This window comes from Salvelinus fontinalis, chromosome 16 (assembly GCF_029448725.1).
Source record: "Salvelinus fontinalis isolate EN_2023a chromosome 16, ASM2944872v1, whole genome shotgun sequence".
Lineage (NCBI taxonomy): Eukaryota > Metazoa > Chordata > Actinopteri > Salmoniformes > Salmonidae > Salvelinus > Salvelinus fontinalis.
In genome coordinates this window covers 34213822-34232931 of record NC_074680.1, presented here as the reverse complement: position 1 = coordinate 34232931, position 19110 = coordinate 34213822, and the positions used below count along the sequence as shown (strand labels likewise).

Below are 19110 nucleotides of genomic sequence, written 5' to 3'. Positions count from 1 at the left end.
TATCTACAATGTAGAAAATAGTCAAACAAAAAAAGTTTTTTTTTTTAAATGGAATGAGTAGGTGAGTCCAAACTTTTGACTGGTACTCTATACTAAATAGTGTGACATTTGTTTTGATTTAGAATGGACCATAATCATGCACCAGTATTGAAACGGGCACGGGGAAAAAGTGTTGGTCCCATGTTTCAATGAGCTGAAATAAAAGATCCCCAAAATGTTCCATATGCACAAAAACCTTCTCTCAAATTATGTGCACAACTTGTTTACATCCCTGTTAGTGAGTATTTCTCCTTTGCCAAGATAGTCCATCCACCTGATAGGTGTGGCATATCAAAAGCTGATTAAAATGGCATGATCCTTACACAGGTGCACCTTGTGCTGGGGACAATAAAAGGCCACTAAAATGTGCAGTAGTTCACACAACACAATGCCACAGATGTGTCAAGTTGAGGGAGAGTGCAAAAAAAGTAGTAGTTCTTAATTGAATTAAAAAATAAGTTAGTTAAAATAAAGTAAAATAATTTAAATACAGTAAGACATTGTTAGTGTGGCAAAAAAAAAAGTAGATCCACTGTAGATTATTTCACATTGATATCACAGTAGCAGAGTAGCAATGTATAGTTACATTAATTTAACAAAACAGACAACCTTATTAGTGTTAGATATGTAATACTGACTGCAGGAATGTCCATCAGAGCTGTTGCCAGAGAACTTAATGTTAATTTCTCGATCAATATTATTGGCAGTACGTCCAACCGGCCTCACAACCGCTGACAACGTGTAACCACGCCAGCCCTGGACTTCCACATCATGTGTGGGATGCTCTGGAGCGACGTGTACGACAGCGTGTTCCAGTTCCGCTAGGCACAGACATTGAAGAGGTTTGGGACAACATTCCATAGGCCACAATCAACAGCTTGATCTACTCTAATAGTGTTCATACCAAATTAGGACTGCTTTTCTGGTCCACGTCCTACTTTTAAGGTATCTGTGACTAACAGATGCATATCTGTATTCCCAGTCATGTGAAATCTATAGATTATGGCCTAATGAAATTGACTGGTTTCCTTAAATGAACTAATATTTTTGTTCAGTGTAGTTGGGAAACCGAGGAGACAAAGGAGGAATGTTGTTGAAAGAGGTCAACCAAGAACCAAATGGGTCCCTCCTCTCTGCCTCACGGTGTGTGTGTGTGTGTGTGTGTGTGTGTGTGTGTGTGTGTGTGTGTGTGTAGTGGATTTCATCCACTCAATTACAGTGGATAGAAAGTGTAAGCCTTTCCTCAGGAGGACTAGTAATCATGATTCATAATGAAACTCTACTTGTCTTCTCCATCTGAAGATGGAGAGAGAAGGCCTTTCCTCACACTTTCACTTTTTCAAGATTACTTTAATTACAGGTCATGAGTAAAACAGACTACCATTGTTTTCAGTTATGCAAAGATTTCTGATGTAGGCTAATTTTCATTAATTACGGACCTACCCGCCACAAATATTGCAAACATTTCAACATCACAACATCACAACATTTTCAGTCATTAAAACACATTGATTTTAGTAGTTGTTTGAAAATCGAGATATCACTGGAAGGACAGCAGACAAAACAATAAGGAGAGAAAGAGATACCTCCAGGGTAACTACCACACCTCAGTAGCCAGGCCTAATCACCATGATCAGGACGCACACACACACGACACCGCTGTCTGATCACCAAGACCACACACACACACCTTCTGACTCTACCCGTGGACAATGTGTAAGTGAGTGAGTAAGCAGCTATATTTTCAGTTTGATATGGTGAGCATCATTCAAAGTGATCAGGAAAAAAGGAAAGATGCGTGAGGTGAGTGGGAGGGAAGTGGATAGAGAACTGGGCTCACCTGGTAGTAGTTCTTGACGTGCCTGATTACAATGTTGAGGTTCTGGATTCGTAGGTTCACATCATTGTTCACATTCTTATTCACTCTCTGGTTGGTGGGGCTGGGGTCTCTGGATAAGACGAGACAAGAAATGACAACCTAGTTTACAACAACTTTTTTAACCACAAAAACAAATAAACTACAGGATTTTCCTTCACTAAGTATTATTTTGGCTATGCATATTTTCTCCCAAAAGCTGCTTAGTCTGGCATGTGGGACTATTATGTATTTAATCCTATAGGTTCCTAGGCTATAAGACTTTCTTTTTATGTACACCAACTCTAGTGAATGAGTTCTTTTAAATCAAATATCCACACAAAGGAAAATACTAGATTACTTTTTTGGGGATTAGGCTATACTTTAGAGCGGAACGACATATACATTTTTTTTATTTCACCTTTATTTAACCAGGTAGGCTAGTTGAGAACAAGTTCTCATTTGCAACTGCGACCTGGCCAAGATAAAGCATAGCAGTGTGAACAGACAACAACACAGAGTTACACATGGAGTAAACAATAAACAAGTCAATAACATGGTAGAAAAAAAGAGAATCTATATACAATGTGTGCAAAAGGCATGAGGTAGGCAATAAATCGAATAATTACAATTTAGCAGATTAACACTGGAGTGATAAATCATCAGATGATCATGTGCAAGAAGAGATACTGGTGTGCAAAAGAGTAGAAACGTAATTAAATAAAAGCAGTATGGGGGTGAGGTAGGTAAATTGGGTGGGTAGTTTACAGATGGACTATGTACAGCTGCAGCGATCGGTTAGCTGCTCGGATAGCAGATTTTTAAAGTTGCTGAGGGAGATAAAAGTCTCCAACTTCAGAGATTTTTGCAATTCGTTCCAGTCGCAGGCAGCAGAGAACTGGAAGGAAAGGCGTCCAAATGAGGTTTTGGCTTTAGGGATGATCAGTGAGATACACCTGCTGGAGCGCGTGCTACTTGTGGGTGTAGCCATCGTGACCAGTGAACTGAGATAAGGCGGCCCTTTACCTAGCATAGCCTTGTAGATGACCTGGAGCCAGTGGGTCTGACGACGAACATGTAGCGAGGGCCAGCCGACTAGGGCATACAGGTCGCAGTGGTGGGTCGTATAAGGTGCTTTAGTAACAAAACGGATGGCACTGTGATAAACTGCATCCAGTTTGCTGAGTAGAGTATTGGAAGCTATTTTGTAGATGACATCGCCGAAGTCGAGGATCGGTAGGACAGTCAGTTTTACTAGGGTAAGTTTGGCGGCGTGAGTGAAGGAGGCTTTGTTGCGGAATAGAAAGCCGACTCTAGATTTGATTTTGGATTGGAGATGTTTGATATGAGTCTGGAAGGAGAGTTTGCAGTCTAGCCAGACACCTAGGTACTTATAGATGTCCACATATTCTAGGTCGGAACCGTCCAGGGTGGTGATGCTAGTCGGGCGTGCGGGTGCAGGCAGCGAACGGTTGAAAAGCATGCATTTGGTTTTACTAGCGTTTAAGAGCAGTTGGAGGCCACGGAAGGAGTGTTGTATGGCATTGAAGCTCGTTTGGAGGTTAGATAGCACAGTGTCCAGGGAAGGGCCGGAAGTATACAGAATGGTGTCGTCTGCGTAGAGGTGGATCAGGGAATCGCCCGCAGCAAGAGCAACATCATTGATGTATACAGAGAAAAGAGTCGGCCCGAGAATTGAACCCTGTGGTACCCCCATAGAGACTGCCAGAGGACCGGACAACATGCCCTCCTATTTGACACACTGAACTCTGTCTGCAAAGTAGTTGGTGAACCAGGCAAGGCAGTCATTAGAAAAACCGAGGCTATTGAGTCTGCCGATAAGAATATGGTGATTGACAGAGTCGAAAGCCTTGGCCAGGTCGATGAAGACGGCTGCACAGTAATGTCTTTTATCAATGGCGGTTATGATATCGTTTAGTACCTTGAGCGTGGCTGAGGTGCACCCGTGACCGGCTCGGAAACCGGATTGCACAGCGGAGAATGTATGGTGGGATTCGAGATGGTCAGTGATCTGTTTGTTGACTTGGCTTTCGAATACCTTAGCTAGGCAGGGCAGGATGGATATAGGTCTGTAACAGTTTGGGTCCAGGGTGTCTCCCCCTTTGAAGAGGGGGATGACCGCGGCAGCTTTCCAATCCTTGGGGATCTCAGATGATACGAAGGAGAGGTTGAACAGGCTGGTAATAGGGGGTGCGACAATGGCGGCGGACAGTTTCAGAAATAGGGGGTCCAGATTGTCAAGCCCAGCTGATTTGTATGGGTCCAGGTTTTCCAGCTCTTTCAGAACATCTGCTATCTGGATATGGGTAAAGGAGAAGCTGGGGAGGCTTGGGCGAGTAGCAGCGGGGGGGGGGGGGGGGGGGGGGGCGGGGCGGTTGGCCAAGGTTGGAGTCGCCAGGAGGAAGGCATGGCCAGCCATTGAGAAATGTTTGTTGAAGTTTTCGATTATCACGGATTTATCAGTGGTGACCGTGTTACCTAGCCTCAGTGCAGTGGGCAGCTGGGAGGAGGTGCTCTTGTTTTCCATGGACTTTACAGTATCCCAGAACTTTTTGGAGTTAGAGCTACAGGATGCAAATTTCTGCTTGAAAAAGCTGGCCTTTGCTTTCCTGACTGACTGCGTGTATTGGTTCCTGACTTCCCTGAACAGTTGCATATCGCGGGGGCTCTTCGATGCTATTGCAGTTCGCCACAGGATGTTTTTGTGCTGGTCGAGGGCAGTCAGGTCTGGAGTGAACCAAGGGCTATATCTCTTCTTGGTTCTGCATTTTTTGAACGGAGCATGCTTGTCTAATATGGTGAGGAAGTAACTTTTAAAGAATATATAATATGAAGTTAATTCAGAACACGCTGACATTAGAGCTGGGACGATTATCGACACCAACTACCACTATTAATACTTGACAACTTTTACTTCACTACATTCCTAAAGAAAAATGTACTTTTTACTCCATACATTTTCCCTGACACCCAAAAGTATGTGTTACATTGTGAATGCTTAGAAGGACAATAAAATGGTTTAAGTCACACACTTATCAAAACAACATCCCTGGTCATCCCTACAGCCTCTGATCTGGTGGACTCACTAAACACATACTTCTTTTGTAAATGAGGTCTGAGTGTTGGAGCGTGCCCCTGGCTAGCCGCAAAAATATAACAAAATGATGCAGTCTGGTTTGCTTAATAAGGAATTTCAAATGATTTATACTTTAGCTTTTGATATTTAAATATTTTATCAATTACATATGATACTTAAGTATATTTAAAATGAAATACTTTTACTCAAGTAGTATTTTACTGGGAGACTTTCACTTGAGTCATTTTCTACTAAGGTATTTTTACTTTTACTCAAGTATGACAAATTGAGTACTTTTTCCCACCACTGCCAATCACTTATTGCAGCCATTTTGCTGATACCGTTTGTTGTGTTAAGTGTTAAGTTGTGTTAAGTGTTACAACAGAAAAGTTAGACATGAAATACATTTGCTAATATGGGTGATTGTTAATGGGACAATTGATGGCTACAGCCATCAAACTAGTAGTAGTTTAAAGCATCACTAAAAAAGTGGTGCACATTAATGTTAAACATATCGTTCTATTTATCATTATCGCATCAATTCAGGCAATTTATCACAACATAGATTTGTTCATATCGCCCAGCTCTAACAGACATGATTTCATTCTTTCATCGAAACAAGGAGGCCAAGAATACCCGATTGTTTTGTTGAGACTTAATAATTATTATTATTAATGCACATGACTTTTAGGAATGGCATTGTTAACCTACACAATCTGGAAATACACATCAGGGTCCCCACAGGAGAGGGTTCAACCCTCAAAGCCAAACATTTAAAATACATTGACTTGACTTTATCCAAATGTTATGTTACAGCCTTACTTGAAAATGAATTAAATTGTTTGTTGAAGCACCTTTGGCAGTGATTACAGCCTTGAGTCTTCTTGGGTATGACACTACAAACTTGGCACACCTGTGTTTGGGGAGTTACTCCCATTCTTCTCTGCAGATCCTCTCAAATTCTGTCAGGTTGGACGGGGAGCGTTGCTCCACAGCTATTTTCAGGTCTTTCCAGATATGTTTGATTGGGTTCAAGTCCGGTCTCTGGCTGGGCCACTCAAGGACATTCATAGACTTGTCCTGAAGCCACTCCTGCGTTGTCTTGGCTGTGTTCTTAGGGTTGTTGTCCTGCTGAAGGTGAACCATCTTCCCAGTCAGATCCTGGGCACTCAGAAGCAAGTTTTCATCAAAGATCTCTCTGTACTTTGCTCTGTTCATTTTTGCTTCGATCCTGACTTGTCTCCCAATCCCTGCCGCTGAAAAACATCCCCACATCATGATGCTGCCACCACCTTGCTTCACCGTAGTGATGGTGCCAGGTTTCCTCCAGACGTGACACTTGGCATTCAGGCCACAGAGTTCCATCTTTGCTTCTCATGGTCAGAGTCCTTTAGGTGACTTTTGGCAAACCCCACGCGGGCTGTCATGTGCATTTGGTCAGAGCATTTGGTCAGAGTTGCTTCCATCTGGCCATTACCCTAATTTGGCCTGATTAGTGGAATGCTGCAGGGATGGTTCTCCTTCTGGAAGGTTCTACCATCTTCACAGAGGAACTCTGGAGCTCTGTCAGAGTGACCATTGGGTTCTCGGTCACCTCCCTGATCAAGGCCTTTCCCGCCGATTGCTCGGTTTGGCCGAGTAGCCAGCTCTAGGAAGAGTCTTGGAGGTTTTTTGATACCCTTCCTCAGATCTGTGCCTCGACACAATCCTGTCTCGGAGCTCTACGGACAAAACCTTCAACCTTATGGCTTGGTTTTTGCTCTGACATGCACTGTCAACTGTGTGACTTTGTATAGACAGGTGTGAGCCATTCCAAATCATGCCCAATCAATTACATTTACCACAGGTGGACTCCAATCAAGTTGTAGAAACATCTCAAGTATGATCAATGGAAACAGGATGCACCGGAGCTCAATTTCAAGTCTCATAGCAAGGGGTCTGAATACTTATGTAAATAAAGTTCCTGTTTTTTATATTTAATACATTTGCAAAAATCTAAAAACCTGTTTTCACTTTGTCAAATTTAGAATAAGGCTGTAACGTAACAAAATGTGGAAAAAGGGAAAGGGTCTGAATACTTTCCAAATGCACTGTATATAGTGTAAAACTTTTGACCATAAGGGTCCATTTCAGACGGAGCCCCGGTTCCTGGCTAGGCTGGGCTGCATGGAGGGCCTGCTCTGGATAGGCGTTGTTTGTGCCAACCTCATTTACATAATGTTGTGGGCACACCATGCAAATACTGCCAAGCTTGGCTCTGTATTCCAGTAGGTCTCTGAAAGGGCTTTAGTTTAAAAACAAGGAACAGTTTTTTTATTCAGGTCAACTTGTGTACCGCTTGCCTTTAGTTCTACCTTTACAGCCTTCTCTGACATGACCCATGCCCATTTCCAGTTCCCACTGGGCAGCTGGGAAAGCAGCACAAGGTCTGTATCCAAAACGCCCCTCAGAGTAGGAGGGCTGATCTAGGTTCAGTGCTCCCCTGTCAATCTAATCTTATGTATTATCTAGAAGGTAAAGCTTATCCTATATCAGCAAAACTAGAATACAGCCCCCAAGCATGCTTGAGTAGTGGAGAAACATTCCCATGACAAATAGAATGTATCTGGAAGAGTCAGAGGGGTCTTTAATCACATACAGTATGCACCCTCATGTACATATAAAGCTGAGAACATTGACACACATAGGAGGTCTGTGTACACATAGGAAATCCATAAGCTTGCATGTTGCCATGCAGTAGGGCAGGCTATAGCAATGGCCCTGTGGCTGATTATGGAGTCTGATGAGGTCTGGTGGGTAATAAGAATAGGCAGAGGGGCTGTGTGTGTGTGGAGTGAGTTCTGCTGCTGGAAATGCTGGCCTTGAGGATTCCAGCTCTCCACTCATCTATGGAATAGGTTTAATGTAAACAGCTCAGACACCTGTGTGCATTCGCCAGAGAGGAACTAGGCTATACACTGAGCGTTAAAAACATTGTCACCGCTGCTCTTTCCATGACAGCTTTCACCTGGATTCACCTGGTCAGTCTATGATACGTTATTGATGTCACTTGTAAATCCCCTTCAAATCAGTGTAGATGAAGGGGAGCAGACAGGTTAAATAAGGATTTTTAAGCCTTGAGACAATTGAGGGGGCCTGTCCGGTTAGCACAGCTGGGAGCAACACAAAGGGACAAACACTAGGCACGAGAAGAGAATGAGGGAAAGAAGAGAAGTGGAATTAAAATAGAGAGGAGAGAGAAGTGGTAGCCCATGTCAGAAACCATCACTTGAATTAGTCAAACTAAATAAATGAGCACATAATTGGAATATAACTGTTGAACTTGATTACTTTGAAGTATGTCAATGAAGTAAAGAGTGTCAACACTAAAGAACTTGTGGTTTATGTGATGGAAGCAGACCGAACAACACAAATACACCTGCACTTCAAGATGTCAATTGGAAAAGAAGATGTATGTCAAGCTGTTCAATGCAATAGCTCAAGAGAACAGTAGAGTCAGACCTTCTGGATTTACTTTTTCACAGGTTGAATTAAGCTTCTATGACACAGTCACAGCATTACAGGGAGTTTCTACACAAAGTGTAAATGTTCACTGACTGCACAGGCTCAGCCTGCAATTCAGAGTAGGCATAAATAGATACCCTTTGAAGTTCCAGAGCACAGGATGTGGTTCAAACCCTGAGACAGGTTTAGAGAAAGCCTGAGACCTGTGACAGGTTTAGAGAAAGCCTGAGACCTGAGACAGGTTTAGAGAAAGCCTGAGACCTGAGACAGGTTTAGAGAAAGCCTGAGACCTGAGACAGGTTTAGAGAAAGCCTGAGACCTGAGACAGGTTTAGAGAAAGCCTGAGACCTGAGACAGGTTTAGAGAAAGCCTGAGACCTGAGACAGGTTTAGAGAAAGCCTGAGACCTGAGACAGGTTTAGAGAAAGCCTGAGACCTGAGACAGGTTTAGAGAAAGCCTGAGACCTGAGACAGGTTTAGAGAAAGCCTGAGACCTGAGACAGGTTTAGAGAAAGCCTGAGACCTGAGACAGGTTTAGAGAAAGCCTGAGACCTGAGACAGGTTTAGAGAAAGCCTGAGACCTGAGACAGGTTTAGAGAAAGCCTGAGACCTGAGACAGGTTTAGAGAAAGCCTGAGACCTGAGACAGGTTTAGAGAAAGCCTGAGACCTGAGACAGGTTTAGAGAAAGCCTGAGACCTGAGACAGGTTTAGAGAAAGCCTGAGACCTGAGACAGGTTTAGAGAAAGCCTGAGACCTGAGACAGGTTTAGAGAAAGCCTGAGACCTGAGACAGGTTTAGAGAAAGCCTGAGACCTGAGACAGGTTTAGAGAAAGCCTGAGACCTGAGACAGGTTTAGAGAAAGCCTGAGACCTGAGACAGGTTTAGAGAAAGCCTGAGACCTGAGACAGGTTTAGAGAAAGCCTGAGACCTGAGACAGGTTTAGAGAAAGCCTGAGACCTGAGACAGGTTTAGAGAAAGCCTGAGACCTGAGACAGGTTTAGAGAAAGCCTGAGACCTGAGACAGGTTTAGAGAAAGCCTGAGACCTGAGACAGGTTTAGAGAAAGCCTGAGACCTGAGACAGGTTTAGAGAAAGCCTGAGACCTGAGACAGGTTTAGAGAAAGCCTGAGACCTGAGACAGGTTTAGAGAAAGCCTGAGACCTGAGACAGGTTTAGAGAAAGCCTGAGACCTGAGACAGGTTTAGAGAAAGCCTGAGACCTGAGACAGGTTTAGAGAAAGCCTGAGACCTGAGACAGGTTTAGAGAAAGCCTGAGACCTGAGACAGGTTTAGAGAAAGCCTGAGACCTGAGACAGGTTTAGAGAAAGCCTGAGACCTGAGACAGGTTTAGAGAAAGCCTGAGACCTGAGACAGGTTTAGAGAAAGCCTGAGACCTGAGACAGGTTTAGAGAAAGCCTGAGACCTGAGACAGGTTTAGAGAAAGCCTGAGACCTGAGACAGGTTTAGAGAAAGCCTGAGACCTGAGACAGGTTTAGAGAAAGCCTGAGACCTGAGACAGGTTTAGAGAAAGCCTGAGACCTGAGACAGGTTTAGAGAAAGCCTGAGACCTGAGACAGGTTTAGAGAAAGCCTGAGACCTGAGACAGGTTTAGAGAAAGCCTGAGACCTGAGACAGGTTTAGAGAAAGCCTGAGACCTGAGACAGGTTTAGAGAAAGCCTGAGACCTGAGACAGGTTTAGAGAAAGCCTGAGACCTGAGACAGGTTTAGAGAAAGCCTGAGACCTGAGACAGGTTTAGAGAAAGCCTGAGACCTGAGACAGGTTTAGAGAAAGCCTGAGACCTGAGACAGGTTTAGAGAAAGCCTGAGACCTGTGACAGGTTTAGAGAAAGCCTGAGACCTGTGACAGGTTTAGAGAAAGCCTGAGACCTGTGACAGGTTTAGAGAAAGCCTGAGACCTGTGACAGGTTTAGAGAAAGCCTGAGACCTGTGACAGGTTTAGAGAAAGCCTGAGACCTGTGACAGGTTTAGAGAAAGCCTGAGACCTGTGACAGGTTTAGAGAAAGCCTGAGACCTGTGACAGGTTTAGAGAAAGCCTGAGACCTGTGACAGGTTTAGAGAAAGCCTGAGACCTGTGACAGGTTTAGAGAAAGCCTGAGACCTGTGACAGGTTTAGAGAAAGCCTGAGACCTGTGACAGGTTTAGAGAAAGCCTGAGACCTGTGACAGGTTTAGAGAAAGCCTGAGACCTGTGACAGGTTTAGAGAAAGCCTGAGACCTGTGACAGGTTTAGAGAAAGCCTGAGACCTGTGACAGGTTTAGAGAAAGCCTGAGACCTGTGACAGGTTTAGAGAAAGCCTGAGACCTGTGACAGGTTTAGGGAAAGCCTGAGACCTGTGACAGGTTTAGAGAAAGCCTGAGACCTGTGACAGGTTTAGAGAAAGCCTGAGACCTGTGACAGGTTTAGAGAAAGCCTGAGACCTGTGACAGGTTTAGAGAAAGCCTGAGCCATATCATTTTGTCAGACAATGTCTGGGCAGTCGTTTTGCCAGAAAAGCAGCCATTTCGGTGTCAGAGCAAACTCTCTATCACATAATCATTATGTGAAAAAGAAAACATACTTCAATATATTCACATACATTTCCCCCCTCAGTGAGATGGTTGTGTTCACTGTTTTCAGTAGACAGACAATTCATCTCTGAGCTCAAAAGTTCTGACGCTGTGAGGGCCTCTTAGTCCTAACCAAACAGACAAACTAAATCAATATACCTAAAAATGACAAAAACAAATAAACTGTAAAAATCAGTGTTGTAAAAATACTTTAAAGTACTACTCCAGTATTTATGCTGCAGTAGTTTATGTGTCGGGGGGCTACGGTTAGTTGGTTATATCTGAAGTACTTCTCCTGTCTTATCCAGTGTCCTATGTGAATTTAAGTATGCTCTCTCTAATTCTCTCCTTCTCTCTTTCTTTCTCTCGGAGGACCTGAGCCCTAGGACCATGCGTCAGGACTACCGGGCATGATGACTCCTTGCTGTCCCCAGTCCACCTGGCCTTGCTGCTGTTCTAGTTTCAACTGTTCTGCCTGCGGTTATGGAACCCTGATCTGTCCACCGGACGTGCTACCTGTCCCAGACCTGCTGTTTTCAACTCTTAATGATCGGCTATGAAAAGCCAACTGACATTTATTCCTGATTATTATTTGACCATGCTGGTTATTTATGAACATTTTGAACATCTTGGCCATGTTCTGTTATAATCTCCACCCGGCACAGCCAGAAGAGGACTGGCCACCCCTCATAGCCTGGTTCCTCTCTAGGTTTCTTCCTAGGTTTTGGCCTTTCTAGGGAGTTTTTCCTAGCCGCCGTGCTTCTACACCTGCATTGCTTGCTGTTTGGGGTTTTAGGCTGGGTTTCTGTACAGCAGTTCGAGATATTAGCTGATGTACGAAGGGCTATATAAAATAAACTTGATTTGATACTTAAGTATTTGGGGGGGGTCTCTACTTTACTATTTATATTTTTGACCACTTTTACTCCACCACATTCCTAAGGAAAATAATATACTTGCTACTGCATATATTTTCCCCTGACACCCAAAAGTACTAGTTACATTTTGAATGCTTAGCAGGACAGGAAAATTGTCTAATTCACACACTTAAAGAGAAAATCCCTGGTCATCCTTACTGCATCTGATCTGGCGGACTCAGTAAACACAAATGCTTTGTTTGTAAATGATGTCTGAATGTTGGGGTGTGCCCCTGGCTATCCTAAATGTAAAAAAAAATAGTTCTGTCTGGTTTGCTTAATATAAGGAATTTCAAATGATTTATACTTTTACTTTTGATACTTAAGTATATTTAAAACCAAATACTTTTTTATTTTGACTCCAGTAGGATTTTACTGGGTAACGTTCACTTGAGACATTTTCTATTAACTAAGGCATCTTTATTTTTACTCAAGTATGGAAAAAGTACCTAATATTCACCACTGGTAGAAATGATAGTGTGAATATAGTATGAATATAAGTCCATTATAATTTCTAAACAGCTTCATTTTCATAAAAATTTCAACACATTTTCTTCCATCACAGTTTCTTGACCATCCAGCTCGATACTAATCACTAGACAGTCAGGAAGCATCAAAAATAATGAAATAAAACTACAACTAGAGGGCCTATATTTTGCCAATTTTCAGTTCAACCTTCTGGACCTCGTTGAAGACCAAATGTGGCCCGTGGGGGAAAATGAGTTAGACACCCCTAGAGGTGTGCAGACAGACACAAAGAGAGACTTTAGGATCACATTGACTCATGAGGGGCGGGAAAGGAGGTAAAAGAGTGAGTGAGAGTCCAGTCAGTGAGCCATGATGGCATGGGGAAGGTTTCTGAACAGTCAGATACCAGGGGAAGCCATGCCAGGATGAACACAGTCAGATACCAGGGGAAGCCATGCCAGGATGAACACAGTCAGATACCAGGGGAAGCCATGCCAGGATGAACACAGTCAGATGCCAGGGGAAGCCATGCCAGGATGTGGTTACGAAAGGAGGTAGATTGAGGCCACACACTCACATGTGTGTCATGATTTTGTGCAGGAAGACCCCATCCACCAGATCCATGAACATGGAGAGCTTGTCCTCTGAGCCAGAGCCCAGTGGTCCAAAGGTCTTCACCTGCAGAGAGAGAGGAGAGAAGGAAGACATGAATGGAATACTAAGAGCTCAGCTCAACTATGAAGAGATGGGTCACATCTGGTTGTTAGTACTTTCAGTTTCCAAGAATACAGACACATTTCCTGCTCTGACAGCCATCAATGCCATATACGTCTAAGACTGAGCACGTAAAGATATTTAGACTGTAGATATAGGAGCCAGGAGGTACTGTAGGTGGGAAAAGGGGACACCTAGTCAGTTGCACAACTGAATGCATTCAACCCAAATGTGTCTTCCGCATTTAACTCAACACCTCTGAATCAGAGAGGTGCGGGGTGTTGCCTTAAATCAACATCCACGTCATCATCGCCCGGGGAGCAATTCTTGTTGGGGGTTAATTCCTTTGCTGGCTCGGGGGTTTGAACTAGGGATGCACGATATATCGGTGAGCATATCGGAATCGGACGATATTAGTTAAAAACGCCAACATCGGCACGATGTCTAGTTTAACGGTGCAAAACTGATGTCAAAGCTGACGTGCATACCTATATAACGTAGATAGATGACGTAGGGACACCACATAAAATGTAGCACTACACTTGCAACACAGCATTCCTAACCTAGCCCACAATGTCTGCTGTGTGGATCGACCAGTCAACAAGTCGAGCAGTCTTTTGAAAGAGTAAGAACATTTCAGCAAGACAACTCAAAAGCGAAATCCATTAACGCCAAGATAATGGAATTCATTGCCCTTGAAAATCATCCGTTCTCTGTCTTGGGTGATGTTGGCTTTCGCCGACTGGTCGAGCACCAGTACACAGTACCAAGTACGCTATTTTTCAGATGTTGCCTTTCCGGAGTGATAAAATAATTTATATGTTGAAAGATAATGATAAAATAATTCCACTCTGAAACCTTATAATTGTATGAAATTGATTAGAATCATAAAATTATAATGTGATGATGTGTGTAGTTTTAGTCAGAATTAGATTAAACAATGTATCTTTATAGTGGAAAAACACAGACTGTCTGAGCATGGCGTAGCTTAGGATTTGAACTTGTATGTGTGTGCCGAAGAAAAAACCCAGAGAACAATTAAACTGTGTTTGAACCAACCTGACTAGGCCTCTGAGAAACTTATGATAGCATAGGGAGTACCTCTCAACGTTTCCCTAATCTCGGGGAATGGAACTGTCGGCTGGGTAGTGATACACAGTGGTGAGAACTATGGAGAAGGATAAAACTCACCTACTGTTTGTGTGGAAGTATGTGCGTAGGATACCTACTGTTTGTGTGGAAGTATGTGCAGCTATAAAATGGATGTCTTTGTATAATGGACTTCAGAACATTCTCATGAATAAACATTTTGACTATTGTAAGCTGACTCGTCTGCTTCATTCAACCAGAATCTTACAAACTCTGGGTTGCAGACTGAGTAGATTAATTGAAGTTTATGAACATTGATAACAAAATTCTCATAACAGGAGTTACACAGTATTAGCGTCACTGCTATCAGCTTCATGACTGACGTTTGGACCAACGATATCAGCCCCATGAGCATGCCGAGTCTGACAGCATAGTGGGTCTTCGAGGATTTAGTACTGAGGAAAGTAGTATTGCATGCTCATGAATGTGCTGTTCTCATACCGCAGCTGCTATTTCAACGGCATTTGAGAACATGTTTGAAACATGAACACACTAGCTAGCTCCATTCTAACAACTGACTCAAGAAATAAGCTCATCAGCTGCACCTGCAGCAGACGTGATACCCTCTGTCATGGCATTGAAACGCCTGCTCAACAAAACTGCCGACAGGCTGTGAACAAGCGATTCAGGGGCATTCTCTCTTTACTGTCACCACCATGCTCGATGCTATGTACAAGGACCGCTACTTCGATGCAGACAAGAAACAGGGTTTACGTGAAATGTTAGACACAGCTGGACAAGATGGAAATGGACACAGTGACAGTGCGCACCGAGGAAGAGAGGCCACGGACAGACAGAGCTGAAACTTCACTGCTTGACATGTATGATGAAATCCTGGTTGAGAATGAAACGACTGAACAAACAAACAACGAAACAGCAAGTAAGTGAAAGAAATAGGTTTTGATTATGTTTTACTGGTAATGGGACATATGTAAATGCCGACAAAATAACTTTTGGTCAGTGGGGTGTGTAACCTTTTAACTAGGCAAGTCCGTTAAGAACAAAATCTTATTTATGACGGCCTACCCCGTCCGAAACCCGGACGATGCTGGGCCAATTGTGCACCGCCCTACAGGACTCCCAATCATGGCTGGATGTGATACAGCCTGGATTCGAACCAGGGACTGTAGTGGTGCCTCTTGCACTGAGATGCAGTGCCTTAGACCACTACGTCCATGTGTGTGTGTTTGATCTATTTAACTGTACTAGAATGCTTAAAAGGACGCTAAAATGTAAAATATCATTATTGACCAAAAATGTGACATTGGTGCATCACTAGTTTGAACCAGCGTTCTTTGGTTACTGGTCCACACTCTTAACTGCTATGCTACCTGCCGCCCCTGAATCTGCTGTTATCAGTCTAAGGTGGGTCAGGGCTAGCAGAAAGGATGCCTGAGCCCAGTGAGAGAACACAAAGACCGTAGGAGAGCAAGTTAGGGAGGAAAAAGCAGCCGCCAGTCCAATTGACTGGCCAAACAGGAGGGTCCAGCCAGGGACCCTGACCCCCACCTGCTGCCATTACCCTGGGCCTTTCAAATGATGCTGTAGGCCTGCCATTACACTGGTCTACTCAAATGATGCACTCTCCCACCATAGCCTGGTGCCATACTATTTGTGCTAAAAGCATAGCCTGGTGCCATGGTGTATGGTACTGTAGTCGTTGACTGTCATAAATGTGCTTAATCCATAGCCTGGTGCTCTACTGAATGTGCTTTAGCCATAGCCTGATGGCACAGTGTAACCCTATGTGCTGTAGCCAACACTCCTACCATTGTCTGTCATACCATGTATCCACGTGGCCATTCCATGTATCCACGTTGCTTCATGTGGCCATGGCATGTATTCCCGTGGCTTACCAGTCAAAAGTTCAGACACACCTACTCATTCAAGGGTAGAATAATTGTAGAATAATAGTGAAGACATCAAAACTGTGAAATAACACATATGGAATAATGTAGTAACCAGTGTTAAATCCAAACATTTTTATCAAATCAAATTTTATTTGACACATGCACATGGTTCGCAGATGTTAATGCGAGTGTAGCGAAATGCTTGTGCTTCTAGTTCCGACCATGCAGTAATATCTAACAAGTAATCTAACAATTTTATATATTCTTCAAAGTAGCCACCCATTGCCTTGACAGCTTTGCACAATCTTGGCATTCTCTCAACCAGCTTTACCTGGCTTTTACAACAGTCTTGAAGAAGATCCCACATATGCTGAGCACTTGTTGGCTGCTTTTTCTTCACTGCGGTCCAACTCATCCCAAACCATCTCAATTTCTTTGAGATTGAGGGATTGTGGAGGCCAGGTCATCTGATGCAGCACCATCACTCTCCTTCTTGGACAAATCGCCCTTACACAGCCTGGAGGTGGTAGCCATGCTGGTTAAGCATGCCTTGAATTCTAAATAAATCACTGACAGTATCACCAGCAAAGCACTCCCACAGCACCACACCTCCTCCTCCATGCTTCATGGTGAGAACCACACATGCAGAGAACATCAGTTCACCTACTCCACGTCTCACAAAGACATGGCGGTTGGAACCAAAAATCTCAAATTTGGACTCATCAGACCGAAGGACAGACTTGAGATGTGTCGGTTACTTGAACTCTGTGAAGCATTTATTTGGGCTGCAATCTGAGGTGCAGTTAACTCTAATGAATTCAACCTCTGCAGCAGAGGTAACTATGGGTCTTCCGTTCCTGTGGCGGTTCTCATGAGAGCCAGTTTCATCATAGCGCTTAATAGCTTTTGCGACTGCACAAACTGACTGACCTTCATGTCTTAAAGTAATGGACTTTTTATTTGAGCTGTTCTTGCCATAAAATGGACTTGGTCTTTTACCAAATAGGGCTATCTTCTGTATACCAACCCTACCTTGTCACAAAACAACTGATTGCCTCAAACGCATTGAGGAAAGAAATTCCACAAATGTACTTTTAAACAAGGCACACCTGTTAATTGAAATGCATTCCAGGTGACTACCTCATGAAGCTGGTTGAGAGAATGCCAAGAGTGTGCAAAGCTGTCAAAGTAAAGGGTGGCTACCTTGAAAAATCCCAAATATAAATATATTTTGATTTGTTAAACACTTTTTGGGTTATACACAGTTCCATTTGCATTATTTCATAGTTGATGTCTTCACTATTATTCTACAATGTAGAAAATAGTAAAAATTAAGAAAAACCCTGGAATGAGGTGTCCAAACTTTTGACTGGTACTGTATATTGAAAGCAGTTGTTTCCACACAGGTGTTTATTAAGCAACTCATGTCCAATCATGCTTATGGTCATGTATAAAAATGCCCAGTTGCTCATTATTTTGGCTGCCATGACTAGAAGATATCAGTGACTTTGAAAGAGGGGTCTCAAACGAGGGTAGGGTGTTTAAAGTGTGTGTCAGTCACCAGATCAACCCAACTGAAATGGGAGATTCTGGATCAGTGCTTGAGATAGCGTTTTCCACCGCCATATGATGGAATCGCTCGTGGAATAATGGTATTGCATCCCTTCAATAGAGTCAGTTACTCTGCTACTGTATGTGAGAAACAGAAAAACGAACAAGTGAAACATCACCAGGACTGGTTTAGGAGATGGACCAGTTCAAAATGTAATACATTGGCTAACAGTAGGTTACTAGGACACACCAACACACTTGCTCTGAGTGCACTACATTCAGTCTAGGCTACTTACCCACACCACCAGCGGGGTATCCATGAAGTTTTCCATCAACTCTGACACTGTAATATCCATTTTAAGAAACTTCACACAATTCCTCCCAGTTCTTAAATCCGAAAATTTGTGGTCACCGCCCAAACCTTCGCAGTAACTCGTTCTTCTCAAGGGACCTTGCATGCCTGGTCAAGACGGACCAATGCCGTGAGACATCGAAGATAAACGACACGTTGTTGGGGCTCTACACATAACAAATCATCACGGCGATATATAGTTTCCCATGACCGAAAAAATACTGTGCATGTCACAGTCTTTCAAAATGTTGATTGCGTTTTCGAAGTTCATCTTAAACAGTAATAAAAGCAGAACGAAGTAAACGCGTTCACACTTGCATCAACACTTGTTTCACACACAGCAAAACCTAACTAGTGGGCGCATCATCCAACCATCCAACTATGAATAGCGCACTTCAGTGACAGCATGGATAGCCAATCAAATATGGTATACGACCCCAAACAAAGAACAGCCAATCCACGACCCCAGAAAACTGAACAAAACATTAAATATTTTAAATTGCCCAAGAGTACTCTCCACTGTCCAGAACCAATAACTGCAGTTATTGGCTATTGAGAATGGGAAACACTCTTTTCATTACACTTCGGTAATGAAGTGACTTTTTCGTAGCAGGCTAGGACACTGAGGTTAAAGTTAGAAAATGCTCTCCTAACCTGCTACGAAAATCCCTGAAGACTGTGTCCATCCCTATTGAGTGTGTCCCTGTTGAGAATATGTCAAGCAGAGGTTCTGGTAGAAATTTGGTGTCATACATTTCCAAAAATGTAGGTGTATCACACTCATCACAGCAGCAAAATAATACATGAAGGGCACACAAGACTTTTGATTCCATAACAGTGACAAAAGAACATCCTCTAAAAGTTTTCATTCTTTCCCAGACATATTTTAGGAAAACCATTTTCAAAATGGAACACAAACAATAGCAGAATAGGACCTTGCACATAAGGGGATAAACGTATTGGACGGTACAGAAGAAAAAATCAATTGTGTGAGTACATAAAACCATAATTTAGTCAACCTACCAGAATCGAATTGGAAGCACTGCTGC

At 43.2% G+C, this 19110-nt stretch overlaps 1 protein-coding gene across 1 annotated transcript in view; it reads right to left on the bottom strand.

Moving 5' to 3' along the window:
- LOC129813061 (protein Daple-like) overlaps positions 1 to 18427 on the bottom strand; it is a 98683-nt gene extending 80256 nt beyond the window's left edge. Inside the window, exons 1-3 of the mRNA XM_055865209.1 lie at positions 18006 to 18427; positions 13023 to 13123; positions 1880 to 1988 (exon numbers count right to left, since the gene is read on the bottom strand). Coding sequence (XP_055721184.1) covers positions 1880 to 1988; positions 13023 to 13123; positions 18006 to 18167 — 372 coding nt within the window. The 5' untranslated portion in view covers positions 18168 to 18427. The remainder of the gene's footprint in view (positions 1 to 1879; positions 1989 to 13022; positions 13124 to 18005) is intronic.
- Positions 18428 to 19110: the final 683 nt, after the last annotated feature.